Genomic DNA, 17,912 nt, shown 5'->3' on the forward strand with positions numbered 1-17,912 from the left:
GGAAGGCAAATGGCTTTTTTTGCAACATGGCTAACAAGAGCATGGAAACAAGTGTGCCAAATAAAGACAAGCGGTTATGACAACTTAATTTTTAATTTTCATATGTTCCATATGCAACTACATTACCCTATTATGTCAGCTGATAACAAACCAAGAAAATTTTAGATACATCTAGTTTTAAATTATGATTTGGTTAATTTAATGTGCAGAACTATTTTAAAATGCTGATGTTTAGAGCTGTCAGACAGTTGACTTTTCCCTGGTTAAAGGCAAATCACCCTGAATACCTGCAGAACCAACCGGGGGGGGGGGGGAGTAGTTTGCCCCAGGCCAGCAAAAACTGTAGATGTGTTTCAAGCACAATATTGTTATCAAGCCATCTCTGCAACTCTTAACATGCTATGCCTATAAAATTTAATCTTTATATTTCAGCTTATCTCTATGTAGTTTTAAAGCAAGTAGTTGACACCTTATTTAATTAGTATAGGTTTGTTACTCATTGTAAGCCCTCAAGCACTGGTTTGTGTTGACACATCAACTTATGAAGCCTGGTAGGTTAAAAGTACAGGGCAGACAAGGTTTTATATATTATTATTTTCTACCTTTGTTCACAAGAGTACCAAGCAAAATTTGATGCCTTAATTCTATGCAAGCAGTCAAAAAGCATTACATTGTCCTGATATTTTACTCTGAGGTCAGAAACCTGTCCAGGCTAGCAGCACTTCAAAGCAGGATTCCTCAACCAGGTGCCCTCCAGATGTGCTGGACTGCAGCTCCCACAATTCCTATGGTCAGGCACCTGCCAAGGGCCCATGCCCAGCAGAGGCCCACTATCAAGCCCCCCCCCGGACTTTCACCTCCTCATCTTGTTCATTCTGACCCAGACTACAGTGGTGGGGAGGTGGGGGAGGAGGAGGAGATGCCACCACCTACTTGCTCACTGGCTCTCCACTTGTGAAGCAAGCATTAGCAGTGAGGGATAAGAGGAGGAGAAGCAATAGCCACTGGTGATAATGGTGGCCAGAACGTAGACTCATTGAGGGTGCTCTTGCCCAAGGCTCTCCAAACCCTGGAGCTGGCCCTTTCTGGGGGCCATGAGGTTGGGGTAGGCGGCTTTGATATCATGAGCTACAGCTTGCAGCACTGTTCAGTTGTATCCAAACCTGTCTGTTTACCAGTGGAACAGAAACTCCTGAAAGAACTGATGTCCCCTCCCCCCTGCAGACCCCCCATTCCTCCACATCAGCACCAGAGGGTAGGGAGACCCTCAGGAGGGAGGAGAGCAAGGTGGCATTCCACTGCCTGAGAGGAAATCCACTTACTTGACATTGGATAGAATCTAAAAGTTTTACATTCATTTGGGTTGTTCAGCGTTGCATCTAAATCACAGCTGGGAAACCCTCTATGTTGCTGGACTACAGCTCCCATCTTCTCTGACTAATAGCCATGCTGGCTGGGGCTGATAGGAACTGGAGTCCAACATCAGCTGTGGGGCTGCAGTTTTCCCAGCCCTGATCTAAAAGCTGGTAAGAACTGCAATAAAAGCACTGCCTTCCCAGAAGAGCCAAAACACGATGAACAGGTGCTTCTTGTTTATCTTGGCAACACCAGAAGGTCACTAGGAAGCGCTATTGACAAGAAGAAAGCCATTTATTCCTGCCAGGAAAGGGCTATAGTAAATTATCCTCACCTTCATGAATCGTGACGACTCCGTATGGAGTTTCTTTTAGGGCATGGGCTAAGCTGGGCTTATAGTTATTTATCTATTTATTTCATTTCCCTACCACTCAATAGCCGAAGCTCTCTGAGCTATTCACAGAAATTAAAACCACAAGATAGATCACAGTTTATGTCGATGTTTTAATTTGATATGTAAACCTTTCAGGGAGTATATTCCTCAAAGTATTTAGGTTTCAGCTCTCTCGTCTGCATGGGCAGTGCTTTATTTTTGCATGCGTGTTCCACCTTTTTAAAGCAAAGTTGCAACTAAATAAAATTCTTCAACAGAGAATTCTCAGTCTCAAAGTCTGGATTTATAGTACTGCCTTTCCCCTCTCCCTGCAACACCCCAAAGCCCACAAACATTTGGAATATGATTGTCCTATCGTTGCAGTAACGTCACTGAAGAGAACAGGTGGCATTGGACGCTGTGAAGGCAGCCTACGGTGTGATTGCTGGTTGAAATGGCACCTAGTTTTCAATCAAGGTATCAACATGCAGACAGAAGCTGTGCATAATCAGGCCCTCAGGGTAAGTCTCTATGACTTAAGCAGTTCCTGGGTATGCATCACTGGCAACAGTACATAGAACAGCTGGACTGCAGAACTCGGGGTTCAGTCCATCCAGAACAGCAGCTGAAAGCAGTGGATAGTGGTGAAAAGGAGGTTGGCCATGGAGCAGAAAGTACAGTGGGCTCAAGGGCAAATAGGGAACAGATTAAGACTCACGCAAGAATAAACCAAGCAACCATGGCAGGGATACATGCACTGTTCCGACTATAAATTTTGGTCATCCTCTTGTCAAAGCAAAGCCATTTTTGTAACGCCAAGCATTCCAAAACCAAACGGTAAGGGCCAGACTAGATACGTGGGCACGTATCTCCCATTTGTTTTACTCATTTACTAGCAAATGGACCCGGCTTTGCATGGGTTAGAATAGCCTCTAGGCTGATACAGCAAAGCCCTCAAGCACACTTTCAGAGCTGTCAGACATGTTGTCCCCACCCTACCTGAGTGAAGCCACGCCTGCTGGCATCCTGAGGCACGGCGCCTGCCGTAGTGCATCCCTAGAGCTCCCTAAGGGAGGGGCCCCTCCATTGCATTTCCCTGAAGAGGGGGCTGTCCCACAGCAGGGGTGAGGGGTGGGCATATATCTAAGCCCCACGACCTACTTCATCTCCCCTGGCTTCAGACACTATGGACTGCAAAACTATGTGCTGGCTAGGGAAGTCTGCCCCTGGTGGCTGAAGATGTTATTGCAGGCTTCAATGACATAGACAGATTAACATTAATTCATGTGTTTTAATGACAAAGGAACCCTGAGGTGCACCCTCCTAGGGTTGCCTTAGTAAGGATGCCAAGTTTCAGGTGTTTCAGTTCCATAATCTTGGTGTTATGGCATAGATGGACAGACAGAGAGACAGACACCCTCTTTCATTATTAGACATGTATTCTTTTATTTAAAGCATTTTATACCATCTTTCATCTTAAGATACCAAGGCTGCAGTGAAAGCCACTTGAGGAGGCTGTCACTGCGAGCAGGGAAACAGCAGCTATGGGGAATCACTTCCCTCTTTTCCTGTTGGCTTTTCCCATTCCAAATTAACTCCCCTCCACAGGGAGAAAAGGAGTTTGGGATGGACAATGATAATCAAAAAGTGGCCCACGTGGAAAGGGTAACATGCTTCCTTGATCAGCATTTTCAGCTTGCTGGGACTACTCCTCATTTTAAATAACCCAAAGAAACTGGAGAATATGTTATACCCTTGCATTTAACGTCTGATATGACCCTAAGATTTCAAACACCAGACATGTCTGTCTTCCATTTCCCTTCTGTATGATGTTCCCGCTTCAAATTCCTTAAAGGCACATTCAACATTTCTCCTCTGACCTCCCATTTAAAACTTGTCCTCCATACTGAGCAGAGCAAAAGGTGCACTTACACAGCACCATCCTAACAATGCAATCTACTCCAAACGGTCTAAATAAATGCCTGCCTTTATCAACACCCTGTTGACCCACAAGGTGCAGCAGCTACGTAATACTACCACGTGGAGATGATCCCCACGAGAGCCATGTTTCTCCCAGAATGACTTGTGTGTGGTGCACAGTCTGGTCTAACCCTTTGATAAACTGAACAATCAAGAAACACAAAACCGTCTGGTCTGTAGTAGAGGCTTCAAGGGACTTGGGTTCTTTGCAACGTGACAGCCAATGCTAAGCATGAAGTCAATGTGATCATCACTGTGTGTGGGATGCAACGCACAAGTCACAGTGAGCAAAAAGCAAGCACTGTTCTAAGGTAATAGCGAATGTATCAGTATTGCGATATCAACAGACAAAAGACAATTACAAGAATAGCAACTCATGGTCTGTTCTAATGCCAACTGCTGTCTGTCATGCTCAGAACATCTCAGAGAACTGTACTGTGGAAGTATGGATTTGGAGGATCCTTCTCATACCACCTTCCAAAAAGCGTCACTGTTAGGAGTGGCTGTGATGTATCGTTCTGGCTAATCAGCCGCCCATCACTCAAAACCTAGTTAGGAATGGCAGAGAAAGAGGGAGAAAGAGGGGCTCAGTTATACAGCAATAGTTGCATGGTGTAATGCTGTTACATACTTGAGGAATTTAAGTATCTTCATTATGTGGTTTTAGAGGGGCTGCAGCTCACTGGAATGCAAGTGGAAAGCCCAGCATCCCCAGGCAGGACTGGGACAGACTTCTGCCTAAGTCTCTGGAGAGTCACTGTCTATCAGTATAGACCAGGGATGGAGAACGTCCCTGTTGAATTAAGCTAATTCAACAGCTTAAAATAGAGATGATGATTTTAAAATGAAGCCATACACATATTAAAAATAAACCAAAGAGCAGTTTAAAAGTCTTGGGAGAATAAAAATGTATTTGCCTGGTGCCAAAAAATCAACCAAGTAGGTACCAGGCAGTGCCTCAAATGACAATCTCAGGGCATGGGCAGGAACACACGGGAAGAGACAGTCCTGTTCCTTATTGTGAGTGCTTTTTAAAGGCATTTTTCCAGGCTACTGAGCCTCCTTAATTTTCTATTTGTCATCAAGCACAGAATGGGATTTGTTTCCATGCTGCTATCACACAGGCACAGCTTGTTCCATGCCAACCAGAGAATACCTGCAGACGCTGGTGGGACACCCCAAGGGATGTATGGATATTGTTCAATCCATTCCATCTGTGTTTTGCGGATTGTCAGACATCTTTTGTTCCGTCGCCGTCTCATTGATAGAGTCAGATTTTTAAAACCAGAATTGCACGGTACTTGTTCTAATTCACATTAGTGCTAATGCACAAATTTACTACTGCACATTAGTGCTAATGCGGATTAGCCCAAAGGCCCAGCTCTCAAGTGCAGAGCTAGTCTGCGGAAACAGCGTGACTTGGAGAAAGCAGGTCTGCTGCTATATCAGTAGGTTGGATTCACAGAAACCCGGTCCCATTTGAGTCCCTTATGGATTTCTCTGTCACCCCTGGAAAGATCACCTTACCTGAAACTCTCCAGGGGCCAGCCGAACGCCACTGAGCAGGACTTCCGGGAAGACGTAGTTGGTGCTGAATGTGCCACTGAGAGAATAGGAATCGAAATGGGTATGAGCAGTGCTCACCGACTGGCCACAGGTTTGGCGGTCTGTAGTTGCACACTTCAATAACGTGCAGATCTAGAAGGAAGCAAAGCGATGCCTTGACACAGCAGTCACAGTAAAGGAACGGGATTATTACTGCTATCAGAACATTAAGTGTCATATCATCATCACAGTGTATTCAAAAGAAGGGTGTCGATTTAAAGCACAAGCAAGCAAATAGAGCTGGCTGTGGCAAGAGGACGGCCAGAACTGCTGCTTGTTCCAAGAAGCCAGGACTATGATCTGCCCAGCTGCTCACTCAGGCTGTTCAGTTGCTTTGAGGGAATTACCTGCAAAAACAGTCTCTAAACCAGGGGTGTTGAACCCCGTTCAGCCCGAGGGTCAAATTCTATTTTGGAGAAGCTCTCGGAGGCCGCATTCCAGTGGTGGGTGAGGTCAAAACACAAAAAACCCAGCATATTTTAGCTGACAGCCCTTGCAGCCAGTTCCTAAGCCTTAGGAGAGGCAATCCCACCTTTTCTAATGGGAGGCACTGCACGAGAGCTTGGAAAGGGGTGGGGCCAGGGGGCATGGCCTTCAGGAGAACGCTGGAGGGCAGACCTGGGACCCCGGAGGGCTGGACTGGATCGCTGGGACATACGTTCTGCATCGCTGCTCTACGCCCAGGCAGCCTGTCTGATTTCATAGGTTTGGCAGCCTCACATAGTCGCCGTGCTCCGTATCCACACAGCCCAGCCATTTCTGCAATTGTGACTACTCAGCAAAGGCTGGGTGCAATTGTGCAATGGCAGGAGCCCTTTCTGCCTGCACAGAGCTGCTGACTCACGCAAGCAGCACTGCCACCTGAGCTGCGAACCAAGGCCTCCCCGCTCTCCGACAGGCAACTACAGGGTGGCCACCACAAGCGTGAACCGGATGCATCCCTCGTTATTAGGCAGAAGCCAAATCCCGATCTAGCCTGATCTTGGAAGCTAAGCAGGGTCAGCCCTGGTTCGTACTTGGGTGGGAGATCGCCTGGGAATCAGGCTTCCTGCATGGAGCAGGGGGTCGGACTCAATGGTCTGGCAGGCCCCGTCCAGCCCTACGATTCTATGATTCTAAACAAAAGGCTGATCTTCATCGTACAGCGGTCAAGGTCAGCTTTCAATGGTGTTAGGAGCCACGCTTAGGCTGCAACACGATGTCCATCTACGTGGGAGCAAGTCTCATTGACCTCCGCGGAATTTGTGTCCCCCTGTAAACTTGGCCACGGCCAAGTCATTAAGAATTGGAATTGTTTTTTCTCCTAGCTGGTGTAGACTCTACACTACTTTCCATTGGAGAGTTAGGGATAGTTCTGCAGTTTAACTTCCTGGGACTCACAAGTGCTTACTTCTTGGCTGGATCATGCATGTAACCTTGCAGATGGGGGGCGTTGAGCCTCCCTCAGACCAACGGCCAAATCCCATTTTGGAGGCGCTCTCAGGAGCCACATTCCAGTAGTGGGTGGGGCTCAAAGCAAGAGGGGCGGGGCTAAACCTTTCCCAAATACCAGCATATATATATATATGATATGTTAGCTTAAAATTCGTACTGCCAGTAAGCCTTTGGAGAGGCCTTTCAATGTTTTAGAATGGGGAAAAACCTGCACCAAAGCTGAGAAAGCACAAAACAGTTGGTGGTGAGGGACAGGGGCATGGCCTCCTGGGGGACCCCAAGGGGGCAAATCTGGTCCCCAGGAAGCATAGGTTTGGTCCCTGGGCCTGTTGCAGACCTTCATTTATTATGTGCATGATTTATTATGTGCAACAGGTAAGCACTTACAGGTCCCAGTAATCTGAACTGCAGAATTATACTTAACAATCAAAATTAGTGGGACATGGGATTAAAGGTGCTTAACTTTAGCCAGACTGTGCCCTATATTTCTATGGTGACATCTAGGATTTCTTTCTCTGCCCTGTCCCACCCAATGAAGAAAAAGAGGATATCCCATCTCCCACCATAAGCAAAACCAGTTACGAGACCTGTAAATAATATTCTCCTTCGACCACATGAAGGCCATCAAATGCACCGAGGACGTACAGCTCATCTTCTCGCTTTTCCATCATCCTGTAGCTTAAATGGCAGCAGAGACCTTTCTGGCACACTGTAACATTGTCAGCTTCTTTCGTGAGCTCAGAGAAGGTGAATTCATCGAAGAAGATGAATCCAGTGAAATTGTCCTGCTCATGGAAGGGTTTGATAGTTGTGGCATACAAGCTCCAGTTAAGGGCATGAAGATAGGTGGGAGAAAGAGAAGGATGCGAATCGACTTCTGCAACCACAAGATGACCGTTTTCTGATTCTGCATCATAATGATAAGCTCGGGCTCCGTCTGGTGCATAGATACCGCTACCTGAGCATGACAAAGATAGAAACAGTCATGTCATGCTGCCTGTGCTACCCTCTCACCAACTGTCCTATCAACACATGTACCATTATCTGCATCATCCACTCACAAATACAGAAGCAGATGCAGACACTTAGACACACACGTATGCAGTTGGAAAGTAGACCAACTCACACAAGTACGCACACACTGTCTCCCTTGCCTGTCCCATCAAGTTGTGGTCTTTGGCACTTTGTTGAGCAGCAGCCGACAAGGATGTGCTGCATTCCTAGTTCTAGGAGGCAGATTTCTCGGCCCAGATGCAGCGCATTAAAGAATAAAAAAAATAAAATGAATGTGTCTGATTGGCATCACTGACAACCAGAACAAGCAGAAGCTCCGAATGCAGCGAATTTGCAGCCGCTCAGAGGCTGTGCGGCCATGCCTGGTGGTGGCTTCTTTTTGGTCGAACGTTATCACCAGCATACATTTTGTTACGGAAAAATCTGTGATAAGTGCAGATGCTCATGCGCTTTTTAATTATATTCCTGTGATGTGGGGATTAACAGAAAGACAGCAAAAATGGACCTTGGGAGCCCTAACAGTTGCGAAGAGAGCCTGTCATTCAATGGTCGGAAGGTCTTACTGCACTTGCTGCCTTTGAACGTATGTCCTACAGCTGTCAGTTTCATCTGGATGCTTATTTAGATACATGGGCTGCTTATATTGGTGTATATATTTGAAACAGGAGTGTCAAATCGTTCCCCCTCTCGCTTTTAAATTAATGGTGTTGTGAATAGCAATTGTGAATGGATATGCTTTTTTGTTATGTCCTTTCGGGTGGTGTTTGTTGTTTCCCCCACCTTTTTTGTTTTGTTTTTTTAACAATTACAAATAAAATAATTTTTAAAAAGTAATCAGAGGCTATGTACATATTCCTGAAAGCCAAATGAAAGTCAGTCATTTTCTGTATTTGTATAAAAGCGAGACTGGGATTCTCTGTGTTGTGATCTGGCAAAAGATGGCCGGTAGGGGCCTTTTGTGACTCTATGGATCCCCCCTTCCCACCCACCCCCCTTAATTTTGGCAAGCACACTCTAAAGAAAGCCTCAAGAATGTTAATTTGCAGAGCAGTGGAGTTTGCCAGCTAAATGATGCGTGGAATCAGATAGTTATAAAATAGTTGGATCTACAACTGTACATTGGAGCTGTGCACAAATAGCCTCTGAAAATTATCTAGCCTATTGTGTCAGAGAAATTAAGAGGGGACAATTTCACTGAATTTCTCCTAGGGGAGGAGAAATTCTCCAACTGTTTCTCACAAATAGGGCTCACTATTGGCAGAGGTTGTAGCACAGGCTTGTTCTTTTTTCCTGGGGTTTTTTGGTTTATTGCACTGCTTCTGTAGGTGGCATAGGGAATCAACTGTATTGAGGCTTCCACTTTTTTGAGGCAGAATTTTGAATGTCTTTGCAATATTTTTGAGCTTATCTAATTTTTGAGCTTACCTAATCACTGCAAGGTGGCTGAGGGTGCTGTGTGTGCTTTCTCTCTCTATTACATACCTTTCCACTGCTCTGCAGCCTCCGAGGCCACCTGCACTTTCTGAACGGAAAAAGCCACATGGGAGGTATTGCCTCATGATGTCTTCCACTGAAGTGTGGGAAGCCGAGGAGGCTACAGGCTGCCACAGAGATTATTATACAATGACAGACACGACACTCATGTCAACACTCCTCAGCCACCTCAAAAGCCCAAGGACCCCATACCTGACCCATGAGAGTTTCTCTGAAATTTCTCCTCCTTTGAATTTCTTCGCAAAAGCAATTTCTTTTCTGTCAAATTGAATGAGAAGGGTAAAAAAATGTGGGAGAAATTTTTGGTAGAGCACTACTGCATATTACCTGTCATATTCAAGCGAAGACTATGAGTATTAGCTGCCAGAACATTGACGCGCATGCCCATTGCCCATGACGAATGGAACAAAATAGCAGTTAAATGGGGAAGAACGTTCATCCAAGCTGTAGGGAAAAGGATGGTGTCCACATCTTGCTCAGTCACCAGGGGCACAGCAGGATCATGAAACAGCACATCAAAGCATGTGAAAAGACCAAATTTCCCAAAGGCAGTATTGAAGGTCACAAGCTCTGGGTCTTTAGGGGAATCATACTGCTTTAACTCTATCATAAAGAGGTTGAACTGTTAAAAGATAACACATTTAGCAAACAATTAAGCCACTACAGTGGAAAATACGGAACCTCTTAGAAGTCACTTGCAAAGTCTTTTGAAAGTTATTTAATTTTTGTTTAAATTGAAAACTATTTTTTATTTAAAAAGCACATGATTATAACTTCAGTTGATCCACTTCAAGTAGGTCTTTCTACCTATGCTAATCTACTGTTAAGTACCCATTTATTTGGTGCGAGTTACACGCACTTGTTGGGTCTTATATTCATTTGTGGTCTGCACCTAATTGTGACATGTGTACCCCTGCCTCATGCATGTTCTTGTCTTTTGGCCATGCTGTGTAAAACAATTTTCACCCAGTACCATGATAGACAGACAGACAGACAGACAGACAGACAGACAAATTAGGACCCACTTCATGCATCTGATGAAGTGGGCTCTGAGCCATGAAAACTATGGCCATCAAGAAACATAGCTCAGTGCTTTGCATGCAGAAGTTCCCAGGTTCAATCCCCAGCATCCCCAAGTTGGGCTGGAAAAATTCCTGCCTGAAACCCTGGAAAGCTGCTGCCAGTCAGTGTCGACTGTACTGGGCTAGACAGACCAGTAGTCCGATTTAGTATAAGGCAGCTTCCTACATTCCTATGTAACCTATGCCACAATGTGTGTTTGCCATTCCTATAGTCTTTGCATAACATATTGCACAACACACTGCACAAGCATAGTGCAAAAATGCTTGTGTAACCACACTTGTGCAAACATAACTTTAGTTGGATTCTTCTCTCATGCATACTTCAGAACCTAATTTCTGCTAGCACAATGTCATTTCAGATAATGGAATGGCACAGTTGGATACTACCCTTAGGGAGCAATCCTACGGCCACTAGACACTGTCTAGAGGGCCATAGGATATGCTCTTTTCCAGGAACTGACCTCGGAGCCCGCGCTACGAGGTCAGTTCCCAGAAAACTGACCTCCCCCCACATCTGCGCTGCCTCACAGGAAGCGCGGAGAAGCCCTGTCCTCCGTGCTCAGAAGAGGAACGTGGAGCAACTGAAAAGGGATGGGGACGTTCCAGGACGGGACTATGTGACACATCCTATGTGTCGTACATGCAGCCTCCTCTCCCGGTCGGCCTCCCGCGGCTAGACAGCCAAAAACAGCTGTCTAGCAGAAAATAGCAGGGCAGGAGAGGCACAGAGGGAACGATTCCACCCGTGTCTCTCCTGCCTTGCTTAGGATAGGCGGTCGCATCCAAGTTCGGAGGCGGCCGCCTATCTAGATAGGATTGTGTCCTTAAAGTTATAATATGCTTAAATGTATATTGTTAAACCTAGCATTTTCAAAGTCAAATTAACCCCCAGAAGGGATGTGCTTATAACCGAGAAGGAAAATAATCAGTTATGAAACAATGATGGCGAGGATTTTTGTTCTTACCTTGTGGTAACGTGCCACCAGTTTTCCATCAGAATCAAAGACGACGTTGGTGTTGTACTGATAGTGGCCGTCACTGGGGCACTTGGGGTCAGTATGATTACATGGCTTCTTATCTCCCATATTGGCAACCACATAGATAGAGTTCTTTCTTGCTAGACAGCTCAGCCTCTCTTGCACTGGGGCACGTCCAAATCTAAATCGATAGAATCACAGAAATGAAGGACTTGAAGCAGTCAGAGAGATCGGCAAGTAGATCATATAGTTTGCTGTGGGGAAACACTCACAGTAGATCATCTTCCACCAGGTTGTGGGAGATCATATAGAAATAAGGTAGAAAATCAATTGTGGGCTAAACTCAATCTTATTTGGGATGGAAGTGTGGCCCAATTTGTTTTTGGTTTTTTTATTGAAAGAAAGCCACAGGAGGCTGCCAATTTGCATAGAAGAATAGCCGGGGAAGGGGCTGCTTAACCTTTTCCCCTCCAGCCATTTTCCCATTCATAATTGATTCCCCACTCCCCAGCTGCGTTTCCACCTCTGTGCCTGTCGCTTTCTCCCCATGACTGGGAAAAGAGCTTGGTAGAGGGAAAGGCTAAGAGCACACTCCTGACACTGTTTAAACTGGCAGCTTCCTGTAGCTGCTCTTCTTTGAAGCATCGGGAGTACACTTGTCTCCTACGTAACATCTAATTTGGCCCTCAAACGATTCAAGCAAGCAGGGGCCATATGTTACACATGTACCACAACAACCTTTGTTCTGCATAAAAACTTGCTTCAGAAGCGAGTGACTGAGAATGGAGAAGCAGCTGTGGGGTGGTAAGAGGGCTGAATCCCTTCCCCACTCCAAATCGCTCCCCCACCTTCCAGTACCTTTGCCATAGTGGGGTTTCCAAGAGCATGTTTCCAAGAGCAGAGGGTAAATAAAATCTGTCTGTTCCCACTCTGTTCTGCCTTTATTGTAGCACAACAACCCAAGCTGGGCATTCTGAGGTAAAAATAATTTTTAAAAAACAAGACCTTCACCTCATCTTCCAGCACTTCTATCTATGGTTTCAAAAGCTTGTTTAAGAAGTACTAAACATTCTGACCCTATGAAGTCACAGCTAGATACTGCACATTTATGTTCCACAAATTTATGTTCTAAATTGTTTATTAATCAAAAACATACAGAGTCCAGATAAATGGTACATTCTAGTAACTGAATTTTCCCCACTTAGTTTCCGTCTTAACGGTGATATTTCTTTGATATCTTCAATGCTAGCTCATACATTGCTGCCTAATTGAACATAACCTCTTAAGAAATCCTTCCCTGACAAAACATTCATTTTCAACCCATTTGCTGGTTATGATATACATCTCAAAATAACTTTTAAAGAAAGGATCCTTCCATTTTGTTATCTCACTTGTGCTCTCTGTTCCTGCAAAGTCTGTGATCAGACATTGGTTTTTTGATGGTTGAAGCTGCATGTTTTCTATGGCCAAAAAGTAAGGCACACAGGAAAAAGTATGACTGTGAAAGAAAGCAAATTTTATCTTCAGACTTGTCCATATGGTTCTCATTTTAGGGATCAGAAGTACTCTTTTGTAGCTTGTTTCCAATAAGGAGGATGCACCAGGTCTGATTACAATGCAAACATAATTTAATTAAGTTATTTCCAGATTTCCCTGCCCTTCTATTTCTTTCTACTTTCTGGGCACTGCTGTTACAGATTATTATCCTGCTTAGTCACTACATTGAAGTACTTTCTTTCTTCAAGATACTTCAAGTTATACCTTACTGTGCTGAACCACCAGACTGGGAGACAGCTGCCACATAATGAAGTGCCATTAGGGTGCAATCCTCTCCGTGATTAGACAGGAAAAAGCCTACAACTCCCAGCATGTTTCAGCCATCCATGCGGTCTGGGGGGCACTGGGAGTTCTAGGACTTTTCTCTCTCTAAACATGCATAGGATTACACCCTTTCTATTTTTTTAAGGCTATGTATAAAAACCCAAACAATACTTCCTCACCGCCTTCTCTCTCTCTCTCTCTCTCTCACTCACACACACACACCTTCCTGGGTCAGTACATGGAATCCAGTTGACCTGTGGATCTGGAATATCCTCAAGGTAGTGAAAAAATTTTTCTCTTGTGAAGCCAAAACCATATATGCCATCTTCAGGAGTCACAATGATGTGTGCACCCTGACAAAAGAAGTACAATTGAAGCTCTCCCCACCACAGGACAACACATCTGTAATAATCAAACGCACACTGTGAAATACCTGCTTTGCTGCCATTTTGATGGCCTCTTCCAAGATGTCCATGTTTTTGTTCATCAGTTTTAAAGCCTCTTCAGGAGAAACAGGCTGTGTGGTGGGTTCTGGCAATGTCACTGAATGCTCATACACTGCCGCAATGTATTTGTCCAAGGCAAAGGCTCTCAGGTCCAGCAGGGGAATGAAAAGAAAAAAACACCAGGAAGGTGGAAGGGAGATCATTGCTAGGGCTCTGTCTACGGAAAGGAGAAAAGAGAGTAGCAACAAGGCAAAGAAAGACAGAGTGCTGGCAAAGTCCTCTGGATACTGTTGCTTCTTTAGTTGTTTTGGAATGAAGAGTGTTTCGCAAGATCAGCAATTAAGAAATGGATGCTGGTTGATCCTTTTATGCACCACACACCCATAGGGAGGGGCCACAGCTCAGTGGTGGAGCACATGAGTGGCACGCAGAAGGTCGCAGGTTCAGCCCCTGGGATCTGCAGGCAGGGCTGAAAAAACCGCCGGAAACCCTGGAGAGAAACCCTGCCAGTCAGTGTCTACAATGCTGGGCTAGATCGGCCAATGCTTTCACTCGGTATGAGGCAGCATTCTATGTTCCTTCCAAACCCAATTTGAAATGGGGGAGGGAGGGAGGAGCATTGGAAATAGGAAAATCGGTACAGTGGGATTTACCTCTAGGTAAGCAAGTATAGTATTGTCTCATTTCCCTTTAAGAACATCAACAACAGAGCACTTTTCTCCAGACTCACTTGGTTAATAAGTATAAACCCTGAAACAAAGATTCTCTAGTTAACTACAAGCTCTTCATACTCTTAAATGCTTTTTTCCTTTATCCCCTACTTCATACAACATTAAGAAGTATTAATGTATTTTTTAAAAAAATTCAGCATATTTTTTAAAAAAGGTTAATTTAACCTGAAAGAGTTTCTATGAAGAAACTGCTTAGACAGTCTCATATATTCAAGAGCTGTCGCAAGAAATGTACATAACCTTGGATAGAAAGAGCAAAAGACAAATATGCCTGTCGCTATCAGATAAAGAACCTAGGTGTTGCATAGAAAAAAAGGAAGACGGAAAGGGATGGAGGGATTAACTATGGGTGTGCAGGGGCCCCTGATCCACCTGGGAGGCCACTTCAGGGCTTCCAAGGCAGGCCCAACCCACTTTGGATGGATTCAGGGAGCCCCTGACCCGCTTCGGCCTGCAGAGCAGAAGCAGGAATCGGCTGTCCAAGTCCTGCTTTGCCCTCCCCACGATGCCCACACCATGCGAGCCCCAGCTCCGTACCTGGCCCCACAGGACGTGCGCCTGCAGCTGTCCTCTTCCTCAAGACAGTCCCCATTTTTAAAATCCAGAATCCCAGCCACCACTGCCACTGCCAGTTCCTTACCTGGGTCTTGCAACATGTGCCAGCAGCAGCCTTCTTCTTCCAGGGAGGCTCCTCTCCAATGGATTACCACACCGCCGTGTGTTTTCTTTCACTTATGTACCTATGGTTTGCTTTGGGATGTTTCAAAGTTCACTTCATGAAACAGAGTGCAAATATAGAGTTGGTTCCCGTTGATTTCCAAACTTTCTCCCCTTGTTTCATGGTTGAGCTACATCTGTGCTCCCTTTGTTTCATTGCTGAGCAACATCTGTGCCCTCTGTCTCTGAAAGAGGCACAATAGTCTCTAAACTCCCCTCTTCCCTTCCCCATAAGCTCGAAGGTGAGTTCCAGATAGCAGCAATTGCCTTTTTCAAAGAACATGGTCACTGGGAAGCAACATCATGCAAAAATTGTGGCCTTGCTGGTATAAATGAAATAAAATAAAATATACAGTCAGTAAGGCCAGTCAGGGGGAGAAGGATACCCCCAGCATGGTCTAACAACTCTTGAAAACAGTAATTCTTTATGTTACTCAGCCATAACCACATCAATTGGCAAGAGAATTTCAGAATTTCAATGTTTTCCACACAGTGCAGATGTATTTGACTTATGCTGAACTTCCTATCTATTAATTCCTGGGTGTGATCTCTACATCACACATACGTGAAAGTTGTTCTCTGTTCACTTTCTCCAAATACTCATTCATGATTTTTTTTGGTATCACCACTCTTTTTGTTACCATCTTAAAGAATTTCAGAAATGCTGTGATGCTATTGTTTGTAAATGACAAATGGATGTGCTTCTTTAGTAGCTGTTACTCAACAATTGAGTAACAGGTTTTGCAATTACCATGAACAAAACAAAAGCCCAAACCAACTGTTTTGGGGAGATTAAGAAATCATCCAGCTACAATGAAACAAGCATTCCTCTCTTACCTGCTTTCCTGCCCTGATTTTTGGGGCTTTTGCTCCACCCACTGTCTTAGTTTATGGCTGGCCCTTGAAGGAGACCAGAGCCCGCAGGCATCTGAGGAAGTGGGCTGTAGTCTGCAAAAGCTTATGCCAGAATAAATGTGTTTGTCTTTACGCCACAAGTTTTGTTTGTACTGATGTTAAATTCACAGCCTCTGTTTTTATGGATTTTATTGAAACATGTTTTTATGGATTTTTAAAAATTGTTTCCGTGTTGTTTTCCATATGAAGATGGCCTTACTAGTTCTTTATAGAAACATCTTTATTAATTAGCAAGTACAGAATTCAATTACTGTGCTGTATGGAGTTTTCTCCTTTTCTGGAGCTGGCCACACCTTAGCAACCCTTTCAGTAAACAGGGTGAATGATCCCTCAAGCAGAACAACCCTAGATCTTCAGAAGATCACCCCAAAAGAGTTCCTAACAGAGTGAGAATCAGCCTTTCTCTAAAGCCTCTATACAAATTACAACACAGGAGTACGTGATCAACAGACTCTATTGCTCCAATTCCACACAGACATTTCTTAAATGGGGTCTTATTAAATCGTCTCCTTAACAGGGCAGCAGGCAGCACTTTGAAACAGGAGACCATAATGGTCTCCGGTATTTGGAAACAGTTAGTGTCCCCAAATACAAAGCTCAAATAGAAAGAGTCGTACCTTCCTTACGCCATAATTGCGCAGAACCTCAACAGAACAACCCACCCTACTGATCCTCTTTGCCTTCTCTCCCATCCACCAACTAACCAAACAACCTGAGAGCAATATATGAATATAGCTAGCAGAAGGTGCTGGAAAGTGCAAATGTAGCCACCGTTTCAGGGCCTTTATCCAAGCTAGGGATGTCAGAGAATTCTGCCACGGACTGAAATGGGATCGAATTCCCTTCAGTCTGTGCCACGGGATCCTCTGCGGAACGGCACCACGAGGTCCTGCGGAGCCAGCAGTCATGGAGCTTTTTTCCCCGTCGTTCCCAAAGAGTCGCGGAATTTCCGTAAATAAAAACGCAGTGTAGTATGTTCTGGTAATAAATATGTAAGTTTAAAAAAAAAATGAATTGTGCTCACCGCCTTGTTTGTGGGTGTTCTTTTTCAACTGAAATCCTCCGTCTCCGTTTACTTTCAGCCAAAACACTTCCTCCTTCTAGGGGCTTCCCAAAACAAGGCTGCCCTAGGTGTGCCTGAGCGATGCACTCTTTGTTTAAAGCCACGCTGTTTTAAAGAAAGAAAAAACTTTTTAAATGACCATGCCGGTGCTGGAGCCCTGCACGAGGTATTATTCTCCCTGCCAAGCTTTATATTTCCACATCCAGCGTTGTTGTTGATGTTGTGAGGCTAAAATGGAGAGGAGAACCAACTCTGTGCATGTCTACTCAGAAGTAAGTCTTATTGAGTTCAATGCGACTTACTCCTACACATGTCAGCACCCCACTAACCCCCAGCTCAGCTTTGTATTTCCACATCCAGCTCATGATCAGACCTCCTGTTAGTTATCTCACAGGGTGACTTTGGGCTGGCCTCTATCCACTACACCACACTTCTGTTATGAAACTCATGAAAAAGAGACAGTATAATGGAAAGTTCTTTCTGAAGCAGTCACACTTGTACAAATGCAACATGAAGGGAAAGATTAGCAAGCTTCTCTTTGTTTGAATAAGAAGCACACTCTGCACATGCTCAGGGAATGGACAAAATGAGGAATAAACATACCAGGGAAACAGCTGGATTGAGAGAGAATCTCCCCCCCCCCCACACACACACACATACACACACATAATGGAAGAATATAGTTCTTCATCTTCCCTGGTAAGTTTATTGGACTTTTCCCATTTGAGAGTTAAACCCAGAGATCCAGACTGGGATGCCAAAGGTAAGTTGGGCCACCCACTTGGCAGGACACAGACCTTGATCATGAAGGTTTTCCCGGGGTGAGGCTCATCCATGGCACTCTGGGGGTGATGACCTCTGCAATTTCCCCAAAGGCAGGAAAAACATCAGTACCCTCAAGAAA

The 17,912-nt window shown here is 44.8% G+C and overlaps 1 protein-coding gene across 13 annotated transcripts; it reads right to left on the reverse strand.

The window, feature by feature from the left end:
• Nucleotides 1–3,150: 3,150 nt before the first annotated feature.
• LOC146359546 (pantetheinase-like) lies at nt 3,151–17,047 on the reverse strand. Of its 13 annotated transcripts, none has more exons than XM_084827547.1 (10): nt 16,970–17,047; nt 14,954–15,063; nt 14,236–14,332; nt 13,570–13,799; nt 13,359–13,489; nt 11,304–11,496; nt 9,584–9,878; nt 7,336–7,706; nt 5,237–5,407; nt 3,151–4,257 (listed from the first exon to the last, which is right to left on the reverse strand). In XM_084827547.1, exons 3-10 carry the CDS (start codon nt 14,264–14,266, stop codon nt 4,132–4,134), a joined length of 1,548 nt encoding a protein of 515 aa, XP_084683673.1. In that variant the 5' UTR covers nt 14,267–14,332; nt 14,954–15,063; nt 16,970–17,047; the 3' UTR covers nt 3,151–4,131. The 13 variants fall into 13 exon arrangements, with proteins under 13 accessions (XP_084683673.1, XP_084683683.1, XP_084683672.1 ...); XM_084827557.1 differs by having other exon boundaries at nt 13,570–14,072; XM_084827546.1 differs by having other exon boundaries at nt 14,954–15,085.
• Nucleotides 17,048–17,912: the final 865 nt, after the last annotated feature.

The sequence above is a fragment of the Heloderma suspectum genome, chromosome 1 (assembly GCF_057233095.1).
Source record: "Heloderma suspectum isolate Gila_16-S chromosome 1, 16-S_ref, whole genome shotgun sequence".
Classification (NCBI taxonomy): Eukaryota; Metazoa; Chordata; class Lepidosauria; order Squamata; family Helodermatidae; genus Heloderma; species Heloderma suspectum.